The following is a 17,929-nucleotide window of genomic DNA, read 5'->3' as shown; positions in this document are numbered from 1 at the left end:
TGATTTTCTCTATTTAAAAATCAGCGAGGCTAATAATAATCAGCGAGGCTAATACCCCAGGCACCACCTTAGGCCCAAGTCATCTAGCGACTTATAATTTCTTTAAACAGGTGGCCGGGTTACAATGCGTAGGAAGGTGGTGACAAGCCCTTCATTCTACGCGAGCCAACAGCTCCCTATACTAACTATTACCGTTATGGAAAGGGGAAACCGAAGTACTTCTATTGACCAAATATTTTATTTTCCTAAATTAATTTAAATTTAAAACTGGATTAGCGGATTGTAGTAATTTCTGTTAAGGAGGAAGACTACAGTGGTCATAGTCTAATTTCGCTCTATTTCGAGCTGAATGCTTTTAATTTTGTATTTTAACTTATAAAATTAATATTTAAGTGTAGAACAGCCTCTTGTTTAGTGCTTAAAATAATTTTGACAATTTTAAATTTAAAAGTAGTTCAGTTATTACGTTTTAATTCGGACCCCCGGAGCTAAACAAGTTAGGGAAGCGCCCAAATTACCCTTTAGTTAGGACCTTATATCTCGTTAACTATTAATATTATAATTATCAAAATTATTTTAAGCACTAGAGGAAGGTTCAGCCTAATAAGAAAAATATAATTCAATTATGTAATTGTTCAAACAGAAACGTTCAGCTTGAACGAAAAAGAGGCTTTTACTGTATTCTTCCCCCTTAAAACAATCAAATCAAAATGGTAGACTGAACCAATTGCACAACGATACAAGGGGTAAAAAATGTAAGACTAAATCTGTCAAAACAACTGCTATAAAATATCGAAGAAAATTATCAAGACTAACGTATGAGAAATATCTACATACATGATATAAGAAAACAAATCACAGCCTCTTACGTAATCTACCGCTTCCCCAAGGAAAATATCCGAGTATTTTTTAGAATCGTTAAGCGTTGTACGCTAATTTCCGCATGACGAACGCTGATTCCAAGCATGATAATTCTTTCAACGAATAGTATCTGCCAGCTTAATTTCTCAGTCTTAAATTTGAAGATAAACATTTTTAATCCGAGTCGTGTTGAAAGGTAAAGAGAGACTCTTTTAATCTTCGATGGATATCGGTGGGGAACAGCGGGGGGAACGGCGGGGGGCGGATTGAACTCGAATGGCTCTCTGCTTGTTGCCAAAAACGGGAGCTTCTTTTAGTCTTCCGAGGGCGCATCCTTCGTGGCGCCATTCCTTCACGCTTCTTCGCAGCCAGCCAAACCCTCCCTGCAGTCTTCGGACGCATCTCCGCGGATGTATTCGCTCGTGTCTGCTACCAACGCGTAAAGCTAGGAGCCGAAGTAACTACCGCTTCCGCGCTTAGAAGTTACCCCTTGGTTGCCATCCCACCCTTCTCGGCCTGGTTCACCTCGCCGCGCTTTCCCACCGCGACTAGTCCCGACTTTCCAGGGACCATTTTCCCTTCGTCACTTGGCTCCGTTCTCCACGCTCTCGGAGTACTAGAATTGGTTATTCGCGTGGTGCCCGGTTACGTTGGGGGTGGGGGGACGCACGACGGGGTTCGGACGGGCGAAAGGGCGACGACGGCGGGATCACTCGTTCGCCGTTTTCTTCCCGCGCCCTCTGCCGGTAACCCCGAGCATCACGCGTGTACAACCTTGTCGGCCTTCGTATATTCTACGCGAATATTTGGCGTCTTTACAAAGTCCAATTTCTTTAATGAATAATATTTAACCGGATAATTAAGCTACCGCGAAAATTAGTATTTTATTTAATTAGTACATTTCTTGTAAACAAAAGTTTATGTTTCGTCGAAATCCCCTTTGATGTTTTTCCTTATTACCAGAAGCGAACAATATGTGCGTGACAATTAGCAAAAAGAATCGCTGAGCTGATTTTCAGAGTTATGGCGCAAACAAGGTTTAATTTATCACAGAGCCCTCTAGCCTCTAAATATGCCCAAAATGAAATATCCTACTATACCCACAGTGTTCCGAGGTGGTAAATACCAGGTGGAAAATAATGTGTCAAATAGTGGTAAATACCGGCCTGACCAAAAAATGTATTTAGTGGTCAATTTCACAAAAAGTGGTACTATTATTAAGATTTCAACATTGAAGTTTTTGCATTTTGGGCTATAAAATACAAATATCTATTCAGAAATTATTTTTTAAAAAACCTTAAACATGCAAGTTGCCTGTGTTACTGTGTAGTTTACAGTAGTTGATACATAATTTTTTTATTTTAGTATTTTCCATTTGTAACAAACAAATAAATAAATAAGTGAAAATTAATAAAAAAGTGCAATAGTTTATTATTGATAACTATTAATTAGATTTTTAACTTATTCTCTTTTCAAAAGGCCTATTTTCCTTATTAGCCACTATTTTCCATTATTTGCCAATTAGTCACTATTTGCCAGTATTTGCCACTAGCCTGGACAAAAATCCAAAAATTGGCTTTTTAGGAACACTGTTATCCCTAAAAATTGGCTGTTTAGGAACACTGTTATCCCAGGACAATGATATAATACTCACGAGGAGTGTACCCGAGGTGTAAATCACCGATTTTGATGAAACTCGGGGGTAATGGAGACCTTGGGGTAACATGAATTTTGACCGAGGGAAAAGTTACGCTGGGCTTCCGTTTTGCTATGGCAACCGAAAATGTTTTTGACAACATAAAATGAAAAAATCTACATTTAAAAAAGCATGGGATTTTTTCGGTTTCACAGGGGGGCTACTTGATGGATTTCACCCAAAATTGTTAAAATTTAGCATTTTAGTTGAAATTTTAATTTTAATTTTAATTTTGGGTTTTAAAAAATTTTCACAAGGTAGATTTTTTCATTTTAAGTTGTCAAAAACATTTTCGGTTGCCATAGCAAAACGGAAGCCCAGCGTAACTTTTCCCTTTTCATGTTACCCCAAGGTCTACATACCCCCCGAGTTTCATCAAAATCGGTGATTTACACCTCGGGTAGTCTCCTTGTCAGTTCCGTTGCAAATCCAAGTCTGAGCTGCGCCAGTGTCAGAGTGGAAAAAAAGGTTTGCTAAAAAAATTAGTATCATAGGAAGTGACATATCTAATTGTTATTATGTTACTTATGCAAGAACGTTAAAAAGTATTTAGGCACTATATTCATGTTTCAAGCGAACAATATGAATATTATTCCGTTACAGTAACATTCTTTTGCTATTACTTAAAAGAACGTTAACTATAGTATCGGCCTCCGATATATGATATCCTGGGGTTAATAAGGAGGGCTGTGTCATCGTTAACCTCTTAACCTTGTTCGTAAGATACCCAATGTCAGGCCATTCGGTGTTGGTCCATTTAATCGAAAAATATGTGATCGACAGTCGATCATTATACGTTACAATTGATCGAAATTCCATTTGATCGAATCCCATTTGTCATTTGTTTCATAAGATCGAACCTTCAAATGATCGAATACTATTTGATCGAATTCAAAAGTATTTATAACACCAGTTGGTATGTTTTTATTTTACCGAATGTCAATATGAAGTGCGGAAGGAATAATGATGGAATAATTCATTGCTTAAGTGCAGAAGGAATAATGATGGAATAATTCATTGCTTTAACTGTATTAAGCCACAAAGATGAAGAGATTTTTACTTTATACACTATATGATGGAATTTCTTATGACATCGACGATAACGGCCCGTTGTTTTTGATCGTTTATTCCCATTCGACCGAAATCCCATTCGACCGAATCCCATTCGACCGAAATAATTTTAAAATGTAGCCCAATTGGCGGGGTGATTTGGTATTTTATTTATAAGGTATGTACTATCGAAGATCCATGTTTAGGTTAGGTTAGGTTAGGTAAGAGTTGGTTAAGTTTACTATTTCAGTTTTGTTTCAGTAACTAAATTGAAAACATAGCAAAAGCCAATTTATATAGCAGCGTTCGGTCGAATGGGACACATAAAAGCGTTCGTTCGAATGGGACACATAAAAACCGCACGTTTCGGCGGAATTCGGTCGAATGGGACACCTCAAAAACCGCCTTCGGTTGAATGGGATTTCGGTCGAATGGGACTAAAGCGTTTTTGATATATATAAATAGGGTTAGGTTAGGTTAGGTTAGGTTAGGTTAGGTTAGGTTGATGTACGCGCGCCGTAGGCGCGTATGCACCGTTGCCTTTTCGATTTACTCCCAAAAACTAGTAGTTTTACCCTACAGTAGCTTTCGATCAAATTTCGTTCGATCAAATGCCATTCGATCAAATGCCATTCGATCAAATGCAATTCGATCAAATGGAAATTCGATCAATTGGTACCCGTTCGATCATTTGGGAATCGATCAAATAGATGTCACCGTTAACCAGCCATTCATGCCACGCGAGCCAATTACCTTTAACCTCTTAACCTTGTTCGTAAGATACCCAACCGTCAAACACTACAGACAGACTGTTGGCCAGTACTTGTGGGTACTTAGGAATCTCAAGGAATCGAAGCTAATTAGCTCGAAAAGTAAAACCAGGAACCTATGTGTCCTAAGTAACTTAATTAATAAGTATGCCAATTAGCCAAAATTATCACCAAACTGATTTTCAGAGCTATTGCGCAATCTAGGTTTAGTTCTCAGCAGAGAGCCCCCTAGTGAGTGAATATTTCCAAGGTAAAATAAAAAATTTTCGGTTGCCATGGCAAATCGAATGGGTAGTGCAACGTCTCCATTTGGGAAATTTCATATCTTATATAGGTCTACATTACGCCCGACTTTGAATAAAATCGGCAAATAAACACCTCGGGTACTCTCCTTGTTAGTTCGAGTGCAAGTTTAAGTTGGAGTTTGTTGATAATGTCAGTGTCGAAAAAATATTCTGTTAGCAAATTAGCATTAAAACAATAGGAAGTGTCATACTTAAAGTTATTATGTTTCTTATGAGTACACACTTGGAATGTGTAAGGATCAATTGACACCCTACTGAAATTGAGTTTGCGGAAACGGTCTTGACTGAAACAACGTCCAAAGTAAGATTTCAAAATCATTGGCGATCGAAATTTGCGACTATAAACCACGCCCGTTTCGTAATCTTACTTGGACATTCCAAGTGTGTACACATATAATTTCCTGGATTATGACGGCTCCTATGAAACATTCGAGGTGATCCATCCCAGAAGCATCTTATTTCAAGCGTCATGTAGAGTGGATCATTTTTCCGTTGGAATGAACGAGCTCGAAACCTCGTTCCAGGGCTTGCGGCGTTTAGCAGTCCCGGGTTCTAGCATTTCCCTCGTGACCGAGGGGGCAGACACTTAGAAAAAAAATGTACACCAGATTTCTGATTTCCAAATATTTCCGATATTACTTAAATATTTCCGATATTTCTTAAATATTTCCGATATTTTTTTTTTATATTTCTTAAATATTTCCGATATTTTTTTTTATATTTCTTAAATATTTCCGATATTTATTTTTTTTTATTTTTTTTTGATATTTCTTAAATATTTCCAAATATTTACAGATTTACAGAAATTTCAAAAATATTTCCGTTTGTTTCTCTAGATTTCCCATATTTCTCGAGATCTACTTATATTTTTTGGATTTCTCGATTTCTAGAAATATTGAAAATATTTCCGTTCTAGTTTTCCAGAAATATCGAAAATGTTTCCATTTATCTCTCTAGATTTCTAATATTTCTTTCGATTTCCCGATTTCCAGAAATATCGAAAATATTTCTGTTTATTTCTCTAAATTTGCAATATTTATTTGTATTTCTCGAGATTTCTAATATTTCTTTGTATTTCTCGAGATTTCTAATATTTCTTTGGACTTCTCTAGATTTTAAATATTTCTCCTGTATTTCTAGATTTCCAGAAAAATCGAAAATATTTCTGTTTATTTCTCTAGATTTCTAATATTTCTTATGTATTTCTAGATTTCTAATATTTCTTTTGTATTTCTACATTTCTAATATTTCTCGTGTATTTCTACATTTATAATATTTCTAAATTTCCAGAAATAATAATTTCGATTTATCACTATTTGTTCACCAGATTTCTGAAGAGACTGCCCCCTCGCTCGTGACTCCTTCGTGTCCGTGGTCTGTTTTTGGGGAAGGGTCACGCGCGCGCTCGTCATTCGCGGGAAAACATCTCTTAGAACTCCGAATACGGAAAAAAGGCCGACGAAAGATTTTCGTGGAAAGATCAAATCTCTTTATTTTCGAAGCGGAGCCCGGAATTCTGATTCTTCAAAGACGAGCTGCCGATTCGAGCTCTTTACATGACGCTCGTGCTTCGTGGGTGACAGTAGCTTGTCAGCGAGTGCGTGGCTCCAGAGAAAAACCTCTCCATACCCGGATTCCTATCTCAGAGTAAAACTGAAGCCAATCGAGATACCTTACTTTTCAGAGAAATTTCGAATTTAATTGTTTTTACAGGAAAATGGATTTTTTTATAATGTTAATATTTTTTTAAATATTTACGTTAATTAATATTTATATTATTTTAGCTTTTTAAATCCAAAATTCGGTTTCTTCAAATAAGATGTTTTAGACTTGAGTGATATTTTATCTCTGGTAATCCATTCCCTTCACCCTGGCCTCGGACCATTGGGTCTTCTATTGCGTACAGCCATTTGAACCCAACTCGTGACGAGACAATATGATATGGCTAGAGGTCGGTAACGGTTAATCATTATCCATGTTTAAATTGATTTTTTTCGGGGGAAAAATGTAAACAAAGAAATGTACCGGTTAATATTTCGGAAAATGATTAAAAAACATGTATTATTCGTAAAATTTTAGCTTTTTACCGAGAAAAACGTCGTTAATTTTACAAAATTTATCAAAAAAATTAATCGGATAATACAGAAATATAAATTACTTGATCAAAACGTTTTACGAATAATTTTGAGAGCTTTATCTATTGAATAAAAGTTAACCATCCCCGACCTCTAGATATGGCGTTGTATGATTGCTAGGGTACAAAGAAAATGAGCTTTCTATGTCCAGTCATGGGTCAAGAAACGATAAATGATTTATCGTTTCTTGGACCATGGTCCAGTTAACCACCATTGATTTTATCTTTACACGAGATACTATTTTTCTACGTAGAGGTCAAAGGAACTGTAGAGGTCAAAGGAACTGTAGAGGTCAAAGGAACTGTAGAGGTCAAAGGAATTGTAGAGGTCAAAGGAACTTCAATTTCAGGTAGTGTTGTTTTTTTCCGGAAAAATTAAAAGCGGAAAATCTTCCGCAAATCGGAAAAATAAAAATTGAAACATATATTTATTTTTAAGGCATAAGACATTTGGAAAATGTAATATTATAACAAGCGTAGGAACTTTTAGGAATTCAACAGAAAATTAGTCGAAATTCCAGCCAACCTGCCGGAAATTCGTTCTAGTATCTTTCCGCCAAATGTACTAAATATTTAATAATAATAATAATAATTAGCTAGGCTAATACTCTAGGCACCACCATAGGCCTAAGTCATCAAGCGACTTTTCAAGCCATTAATTCAGGTGGCCGGGTGACACGCAAGCCCTTCATGCCACGCGAGCCAACAGCTCCTTACTATAACTATTACAGTATACCTCTACAAGTTTTTATGGAAGTGGAAACCGAGGAGCTCGGGGGAAAACCCCTTAAACCAGTGGGGAGAGAACTTGCAAACTCAACGTGGAAGGAGTTGTTCCAAGTTTTCACCCAGTGCCACAAGCGGGTATACCTCTCGCGTTGATTGGCTCATTTGTAAATTTGTCAATAACTTAAATTATAGTAATTTTTAACAATATATTTTTAATGGGATATAGAATTTAGGTTAAAGTTCACTAAGTATAGTAGAAGTTGTCTAATTATAATTATTATAAATGGTTCTCTGACGACGTTATCGGTACACTATTTTGAATTTTAGCTTCCTTTTGCCATTAATAGATGGCACCACGCTCCCCAGTAAAGTCGTTTTTTCGAAGAATCGGGTAGATTCATTGCCATCTCTAATAACAAAGGCCTTATCCCTATACAGGTGGCAATGATAGAGCCGACAGTTGTTTTAAAGGGAGTATAGCCCTATTGAAAAAAAGTCAAGCTTCCGTCATTACACGCTGGGGACGCGACAGTCTAGAACGTTGTAGATAATCCCAACGATACTTCTACAACGGCCAACTTTGATCTCTCGCACTACAGCGGCCCTCTCATTCGTTGACGTTTCTGTGTTAACCTATGAGCAAAAGATGTGTATGACGTGAGCTCCCCTAGCGGATTATTTTTTTTGAATAGTTTTTACATTGAAGCCAATATAAAAACCGAGCGTGGCGCTGAACTCCTACACGTTATAGTACAGTTTATAGGGGGAAAATCCTTGCTCGCGGAATTTCGACGAATGTGTTGGCGCGTGATCAAAGTTGGCCGTGCTTCTACAAAGTACAAACTCCGCAGCAGGATAGCAATTTGGAATTGTCTACCACTTTCTAGATTGTCGATAAACAAACGTTTATATCAGAATGATCCGGTTAAGCCTAAACGCAATATACCTGGGATTCCAACTATAGTCCAATATATGAATATAGCTAAAATTGTCAACCATAATTCAAGAGGAACAAAATTTCTCATTTCGAAAACAAGTTTCTAACAGTCAAAGAAATCCAATACGCAAAGTTTAGTTAGCGGCAACATTAATTTTTAGTAAATATTCAAAGTAATCGCTTGTCTATTTGGAAGACGGGTAATAATTTCTTGATTTTGTCGACAAGCTTTGAAGCCTTTCTTTGATTATTACCGAGTTCTAATGACGAGAGATTAAAATGTACGCGGTAGATCGGATTGACGTGATAACAGGTTCAATCTGAAATCATGATTATCCTTCATTAATTTTACCCCGGAGCCAATGTCACTACACGTTCAGGATGTTTAGATGAGTTAATAAGGGGGAATAGGATCAAATTGGAACTCATTAACTCCCCCCTTCCTTGACTGATGATTAGAACTACCTTCACTGTGTTGTGTAGAATCCCCCTCCGAAACATTACCAGTCTAAGAAATTATGTTTGGAATGCTTCCCTGTTTCCCGCTTCGTTGATGGGATAATAACGAGAACGGCGACTAAGGCGTCATCTCGTGTTCGATGCTCGAACTTTTTATCGAATTTGTAAAAAATATTGGTAGCTCTCTGCTGCCATCTATGTTTTACCTTTAATTTTACGTTATATATTTATGAAATCTACACCTCGAATCCTGCCAAAAGTGTTTTAAATATTTTAATTCAGTGTATTTATGTAAATTTAAACTAAGATAGTAATTAATAGTTATTTTAAATATTTCCCTTGCTAGATGGAGTTATTGTAGCTCTGAGAATTTTATGTCATTATGACGTATTCATTGACGTTGTTAAGTGGTTTCAAGTCGCTTTTTCCAAAGTTTAATTTTTCTAAATGTTCAAGATGTTAATATGTTGTGTTGGCATTACAACATTATCCAAACGTAAGAGGAAAGTTGATAATTTTTTAACTTAGCTGGCTGCAATATGGAGTGTCAGAAATTCTTCGAAGGTGATAACCTTTTCCCCCCTAAAGAGATAGCTTCCAAAATCATACTTTGTTTAAGGCCTCAAGTGGTGCAAACACGTCACTGCATTTAAAGCATGTGTCGGCTCGAAGCGAAGTAGCTATTTTTCAATAGATGTCGCTAGCGCCTACATCAAAACAAGACAGTTAAGCTACATTTTGACCAAAAAGGCGGGTACTTATAAGTACCCCTCGCGTTGATTGGATCGTTTGTAAATTGGTCAATAACAAAAAGTCATTTTAAACAATATTTTTACATGGGATATATAATTTAGGTTAAAGTCAACTAAATAGAGTATAATTTGTCTAAATATAATTATCTACAATGGCTCTCTGATGACGTTATCATTTGGCTATTTTGAATTTTAGCTTTGCCATAAATAGATGGCACAACGCTCTCTAGTAAAGTCGCGTTTTTCGAAGAATCGGATAGTCATGGCCATCTCTAAAAACAGGGGCCTTTTCATAATACAGGTGGCCATGATAGAAACGACCGTTGCTTTAAATAAATCCATGAAATATTCACATCAAATCACATATTTTAATTGCTCCATTTACAAACTTAAGTAATCAAGTTAAATTTCAATTATTAAATTCCTTGACTATTAGAGTTGCATACTTTCAATCTTCAAAAGGTTGTATTTATTTACTTCTTTTGGAAGCCATAAATATATAAGAACAACTACAAATATGTATTTCATACTAGAAGTCAAAGGGTAATCGACCTTCGTGTTTCCTCACGTAACGTCTTAATCCTAGAATTTTACCGCTATTTTTCAAAAATTGTTATTCTAAAAGTAAAATCATAAAACCATCTTAACGCTAATGGTATTTTCTCGCGAGCCAAGGGTCAAGATAGTGTATTCCCCACTCTCGAACCATCAACTTTCCAATAAAAATCGAATTTTGAAGCGACATAAGGAAAATTCGATACCTCGCGTGTTACAAGGAGGACACGCTTTTTCCAATATATTTTTTTCGAATTCAATCAGAAATGTCGCTATAGTTAGAATAACATCTTTCGTTAAAGGAAAAGTTTCAAAGGCCGGTGAAATTGCCGCTTAGATCGCGATGGCCAAGCCTGTCTTTTTCTTCGGAGGAGAATGATTAGTTATATCTACGTGTCCTGAGAAGTCTGAGGCAACCAGCTGTGGAAGCGCGGCTTTTACCTTACCTTCGCTATTCTCGCGTTATCCAATAGAGACGGTCAACACGCAGACTGAACCGGACCCCTCGCCTTTGGATGGAGCTATCAAGTGGATTTTAGTCGGTGGTAACGAGATTTCTATTTCGGTGGTCTTCGTATAGGATTCTACTTGAGCGGTGTTGGAACAGACGCCGTATATTTTAATAAAAATTCTGTACGCTTCCGCGTTTTATCGTTTGTGGACATATCACGAATAGTAACGCAATCCACCTCGGTTAATACGAACGATTATTAATAAAAATAGTTTGAAGGTCGCCTTCGAAAGTAAATTGGACCTAGAATGTATTGGGGCTAACAGATAAAATGTAGCGACAACTGGAGCTTCTGCAATTGTACTGGAGATGATTACACGGTGTGTATTTTCTTCCGGGAATCACGAGATGAGCAGGGTATTACCACATATTTTCTGTTCACTTGAATGCATTCTTTGCAGCTCATAATTCTATACTTAAAGCATTAGTGTGTAACACCGGTTGTTGTATAATTCGGTGATTTTTGGCAAGAAATGAACGAAGACTTTGGTTCCCTATAATATGATCAAATCAAAGATTATTTGTCTAGCTGCTAAAACAAATATCTAAATATACTTCCGTTTGCATACGTAACTGAGAAATGTCGCAACAATACCATAAGTCTTAAGCTTTCTTCCATAAGTGTGTCAATTAGTCGAAATTAAATGATAAATATGTGTGGAGTGATGCAGAATTGACGCCATAATCGGAATTATGGAACTACCTGTTTTCGGAATTCATTTAAAAAGAAATGAACCGAAATATTTTCGACAACTTGGCAAATTTTTGAAACCCTTTTGAAAATACATAACTTCGATACGCCACTGTGTCAACGTGGAATTACGAAATTTAACTGTCAAAGTGTTTGTGCAAGGTTCGACATCAGGCCCGTCTTAAGACCTTTTGGGGCTAGAGCCTAAATTATTTCTTAAGACCTTTGATACCCCAACGGCCAGCCTTTGTCAGTCCGTTGTCTAAATTCAACTACACAATAATCAAACCAAAATCTTAATTTTAAAAGTATAACATAGGCTTACTGAAAATAAAATTTTTACTGACAGCGATTCGTTGTTAGGTTTTAGAAATTGTTGGTACCGTATGATACGCGATGTGGCGATGAGTCAAATTACTTTAGACCTTATTAAAAATAAATAATATTAAATGAGCATAAATAATATTTAACCAACCGAACCCTTATCCCTAGAGTAGAGGCTGTATGGCTGGCCTTTCCGGGACCCCAAAATTAACTGGGGCCCCTGGGCTGTAGCCCATTTAGCCCATGCCTTAAGACGGCCCTGAGATTCGTAAGAATGTTTTCCAGGTTTACAGTATTTGGGTATTTAATTCCAACACAGATTGACCCACTTGGGCCGTAGAAGTCGAATTGCAATTTTCAAGAAGATCGGTTGAGTGGTTGTGGAGTTACAGTATAGTCACATTTTAGAGGTCATATTTAGGGGTCAAGGTCGTTTTCTATGTTTCACCGCTTCTACTTACCCGATCTTTGCAAATAAGGTCTCATTTTAAAGGTAATAAAAAGCACAATTTAAAAAAGCACTTAGTTTTAAACCATATATAAGCCAGCATACAGTAAATCACGTTTTAAATAGTTGACCTTTGACCCTGAATAGCTTTCTCGCGACCAGGAATTAAATCGAAACTGTTGAAATTACTCAAAGAAAGAACATCGTATCTCTTGAAAGATCGATTTTCTCGAAATAAAACGATTAAAGGCACGCAAAGAAATCACAAGTTTTTTCCCATCGACAATAATACTTTTGGAGTGTTATTTCTGTCAGAAATGGATGATATGAAATTGTTTTCAATTGCTACTAGTATTGAAGTCGAAAGTGAAACTGAAAATATCACTTTTGCGAAAGGAGAATTCTTGGCTGCGATTTCCGACAGTAAGTTTTATATATGAAAGGTTTTGGACTATATGTATCCTGCTAGTCCGTCAACTAAATTGATTCATGCTGAGTTCCACTTGAATTGTAAAATACAATTCCCATCGCTAACAGACCCAGTGCCGGCCTTAGGCACGTGCAACCGCACGTGGCCTCGCTCTAGCCAGAGGTCTCGCGCGAGGTCTCTGGTCAACGTTAGTGGTCTTCTAGTTTTCCCTGTTCCCTCTTGCCGCTTGGCAGCCAAAATTATGGTTTCGTTTACCTCGAGTATCTCATGTTCTAAGCCGATAAAAGTACAACAAGCAATTTCAAAATTAATTTTCAAAGTACAACAATAACCATCGCATAAATAATCAAATAACATACATAGTGACATTTAGTAGCCTAGCTGCCTAGATATATGGTCACGCCCACACGATTGACGAAACCGAATCGGTCGTACATTTTTTGTTACAGCGAGATACATGACGACGGCATTATCGGCATATTAAGCATGGACTGTAGTTCAATGGGTTTTTTTTCATTGCTGTAGTATCGTTCAATAACTTTTTCTTCTTCGTGTATCCTGCTTTATCACAAAAAGTAGCTCTTTATCCGCCGTAACTATTCGACGAACCAATAGAGATTCAAACCAATCTGGGATTCGCGGGACACGTTTTATTCGAGTAGGAGAATTAGGCTTAAGTTTCAACTCTATCGAATAGTGTTGGCGCCATCTGTTTCTGACACCTTTGCAAAATATAGTAAGTTTTAGTTTCCCAATAACTTGATAGATGGCGCCAACACGATTTGATTTAAGTTCATTTACTAAGTAATTTGTTTTGTTTCAATCTCACGATGACTGAAATCGGTTTAAATCTGTTTAGTGGCCTTAGGCTCTTATGTGATTGTGGTTTATTTTCAATAGGGAGAGTTATGTAGCAATCTAGAATATCGTTAAACGCGTATTTCGCGGTAAATTTATAGCTTAGTCGACTTTGGTGCTAGTAGTTTAACTCATAATGTTAAATCAATTTTTTTGGTTACACACTTTAAGGAATAAGGACCCAAGGAGGCCAAGCCAAGGTAAGGCTAATTTGTAACGAATTATTAGCTTGTAAAATGTACATTTTTGGGAAGTGTTAGTTTAGAAAATCTAAGTCTACATATTTCAGACATTGTTTGTATCTCAAAATGACAATGTTTACAGATCGAAATAATAGAATGCATTTGAAACAGATAAAATGAATTATTTATTTCGGAGGTACCTAGACGTTCTTTACAATCATTTAGAAGGTGAACGAAAAGGAACACATTTCGGATAGAATTTGAATACAAAGCAGGGTACACGAAAAAAGGACAAAAGAGTTTGAACCGGACTAGAGTTAATTTAGATTTTAGACCCAGTAGCCAAAGAAAACTGCCATGCTATTTCTAAAACCATATTACACAATTTTTGAACTTTTGACTCCAACTTCGCGCCATTCAATATATTTCAGGTCGAGCCCTAGCGCACCCGGGTTTATCCGTACACACGCCTATGAACTAAAACGTGCTTTGAGTATTGTCAAAATAAAAATGTGTGTTTTCGTCGTATCGTGTATCCGCTATATCCGCCAATGTATATTCGTAACAATTTCTTATTAAAATTTACGCGGCTTAATCCCGTTTCAATTTAGAACAGTATTTACGCTTTTCCGAAAATCGTTCCGCTAGAAAAAATACCTTGCCATGACTCACTATTGATTCTTTCGGCTGAATAATTATAATACAATATAATATAATTATAATATTAGTATTTTTATTGAAATATTTGAACTATTACACAACGTGCCAGGTAAAAAAGGTAAGCTAGCTTCGTACAAAATGTGGCTTCGTCTTCAAGTTTTAAAATATTGGACGTAACGTAGTCTCCCATTTCCAAACAGGATAATTCGAGTTAATTAACAATTAATTTACTATGAGTCATCGAGAACGTGATTCTGGTCGGACTTGGGAGTCCGGAGCATCAAAATTAAAGAAGCGTAAAAAGTTCGAAGATGATCTAAAAAAAAACAAAACCCCTTAGTAATAGACGGTAAAATAAATTCCAACGGCTCCCAGCCTCTGAAGGGTTTTTGAATTTGGGGGTAGGAAAAAAAGGGGAAAGTTTCGTGACAGCATGGCTGCCAGCCTCCCCACTTCGTGACTTTAATTGTCACTTAAGTCATTTCAACCGTTTTTGACGTCTATTACGATTGATATCAATTAATTATTTGTATTTTAATTTAAAGAATTCAAGTTATAGGTAAATTTACAGTTAAACAACCATTTTGTCTAGCTTTATTCCCGAAATATAACGGTCAGTTTACTTAGATGGCGCCACGTGCGCTACGAAGAATCACGATTTAGATAATTGTTACTCGGCGACAGTTAAAAATTGGTCTCTGCGCATGCTCCAATACCAACCAATCCGGTGTTCCCTCCCTGGCTAGTGTCCAGTTTTTAAGTGGCAATGACGGTTTAAAATTCCACCCCCATTTATTTTACCGTCTATTATTTTGCCAGAAAGTTCGATACGTCTGCTGCAGGGATTTCTGCAGAAAGCTCTAGTTCCTTTAACGAAGCAGAAATCGAACTATTTCCGTCAGACCATGAGGAATCTGTATTATCTGGGCAACAAAATTCGTCATTAGTAGAGACAGTAGCCCCAAGGACGATGGCGCTTTCGTTTTTGCCCAGTGACCCTGCTATGTGGCCGACTAATTTAAGGGATGACCAGAGGACTGAATTGGTGAAAACAGGACCCGTGCAAATCACTCATCATGATTTTCCAGAAGATACCAATGGTAGAAAATTTTCAAAGCAGCATTTTTATCGAAGAATAAGCAATGGTGAAAAGATATTACGTAGTTGGTTGGTATATTCAATTAGTAATGACTCTCTGTTCTGTTTCTGCTGCAAGTTGTTTTCAAACCGTGATATTAAACTTACAAGTACCGGATATAATGATTGGCGTCATTTATCTCAATCCTTATGTGAACATGACAGCGCTTCTGATCATATTCAGAGCTTACAGAAATGGAAAACTTTGGCTGTGGCATTAAATAAAGAGTCTACACTAGATGATCATCATCAACGAATTATAGACATTGAAAAACGACATTGGCGATCTGTTATGGAGTGTTTGTTTGCTATTGTCCAGAAATTGGCAGAAAGGTCATTGGCATTTCGGGGGCAGTCGGTTAAATTATTTTCACCACATAACGGAAATTTTTTGGCGCTAGTAGAGTTGATCAGCAAGTTTGATCCGGTTATTTCAGAACACGTACGCCGTATACAAAACAAAGAAGCAATGGATCATTACTTGGGGAAAAGAATTCAGAATGAAATAATTGATTCGTTAGCTAACGCGATTCTAAAAAGATCGTGTCAAACGTAAAAGATTCAAAATACTTTGCAGTTATAATGGATTGTACGCCAGATTTGAGCCACAAAGAACAACTTTCCATATTCCTACGATGTGTGATAATTCAAAATGACTCTGTTGCAATTAAAGAACATTTTCTGGGCTATTTACATATTACCGACAGCACTGGACTGGGACTTGCTAACGTTTTCCTTGATTTTCTTAAAACTATGAGTTTGGACATTGAAAACTGTCGTGTTCAGTCCTATGACAACGGATCCAATATGCGAGGGCAGTACAAAGGCGTTCAAGCTAGGTTAAAGGAAATCAACAATCGTGCTTTTTTTGTTCCTTGTGCTAACCATACATTAAATCTCATGGTTTGTGATGCAGCGAAGTCTTCTACACAGGCAATTTCATATTTTGGATTAGTACAACGTATTTTTACATTTTTTGCGCCGTCTACAGTTCGTTGGGAAATATTGCGTCAAAGCTGTGACGTTACACTAAAATACTTGTCGGAAACGAGATGGGAGAGCCGAATAAAAAGCATTGAAGTACTCAAAGAAAACCTGATTCACGTTCAAAAAGCACTTCAGGACGTTGCTGATAGTAGTAATGACAGTGTTGCTGTTTCTGAGGCAACAAGTCTTGCTAAGGAAATTTCTTCATTTCAGTTTATTCTATCATCGATTATATGGTATAAAATATTGTTCGAAATTAATAAAGTTAGCAAGCTTGTTCAAAATCCATCAATGGTCGTAAGTGAAGTCACCAAATTAATTTTCGCAACAAAATTGTTTCTCCAAGATATGCGTTGTAATTCATCATTTGATTATATTATTGCAGAGGCTAAAGTCGTAGCGTCCACACTAAACACAACTAATACATTTCCTGAAAAATGAATTCGCCGAAAACGTAGACAATTCGATTATGAGACTGCAGACGCGCCTCTTAGTGGAGAACAGCAATTTAAAATCGAATTTTTTAATGTTTTAATTGATGTGGCCGTTAAATCCCTTGAAGAACGCTTCCAACTTTTGAAAACATTTTGTGATATCTTTGGTTTCCTGTGCAGCACTAAGCAAATGGAACAATTTAAAAATATCCTGTGATAAGTTAGAGCTTGCTTTAACGGATTCTGCCACCAATGAAGCTGATATTACAGCGGATGAGTTATATTCAGAAATAAAAACTCTGATTAGAATGCGATCAGCCAAAAATTAAATGAAAGCTTTAGAACTTGTGCAATATATACATAAAAATTCGTTGGCTGAAATGTTCCCAAATCTGATGGTAGCTCTTCGAATTATGCGAACACTGCCTGTTTCAGTTGCGAGTGCAGAAAGAAGCTTTTCTAAGCTTAAGCTGAACAAAACTTACCTTCGAACCACCATGACTCAAGAAAGACTATCTGGATTAGCAATGATTTCAATTGAAAATGAAATAAGTCATTCATTAGATTTGTCAACCTTAATTGACGATTTTACCACCAGAAAAGTGAGAAAGATTGCATTTTAGTTGTATTTGTATACTTCAATATAAATAAAAATGTATACTGATAAAATCTGTTAATAATTAATAGAATAAAACGTCATTTAACGAAACTATTTAAAACATGCGCCAAAAATATTGGCCAAAACTAAGGCCATTAAACTAAGGTGACTTTGCACGTGGCCTCGAAGATAATATAAAAATTGAACACACTTATTCCATGTATTTATCCAAATAAAAATGTGACTTTACTATAAAAAGACTTTTTTAATTTTAATATATGTATTTCATTATAAATAAATATTTTTTTCTATAAAACAAAAAATATTACCGTCGTAATTTTTTGTTTACAACTAAATCACGTATACGGAATTCAGAAACCAATATAATTTAGAAAATTAAAAATTAGCTATTTTCAAGGTC

General features: G+C 36.4%; 2 protein-coding genes across 2 annotated transcripts; both read left to right on the top strand.

Moving 5' to 3' along the window:
* Positions 1-15,322: 15,322 nt before the first annotated feature.
* LOC149925006 (zinc finger MYM-type protein 5-like) lies at positions 15,323-16,045 on the top strand. The gene has a single exon (XM_090161686.1). It carries the CDS (start codon positions 15,323-15,325, stop codon positions 16,043-16,045), a length of 723 nt encoding a protein of 240 aa, XP_090017812.1.
* A 26-nt stretch (positions 16,046-16,071) lies between these two features.
* Positions 16,072-16,917, top strand: LOC149925005 (zinc finger MYM-type protein 1-like). Its single transcript, XM_090161685.1, has one exon. It carries the CDS (start codon positions 16,072-16,074, stop codon positions 16,915-16,917), a length of 846 nt encoding a protein of 281 aa, XP_090017811.1.
* The last annotated feature ends 1,012 nt before the right edge of the window (positions 16,918-17,929 follow it).

This window comes from Leiobunum rupestre, chromosome 10 (genome assembly GCF_980474605.1).
Source record: "Leiobunum rupestre chromosome 10, qqLeiRupe1.1.hap1, whole genome shotgun sequence".
NCBI classification, from domain to species: domain Eukaryota; kingdom Metazoa; phylum Arthropoda; class Arachnida; order Opiliones; family Sclerosomatidae; genus Leiobunum; species Leiobunum rupestre.
Note: the sequence above shows the minus strand (reverse complement) of the source record. Positions and strands in the feature narration are given on the sequence as shown.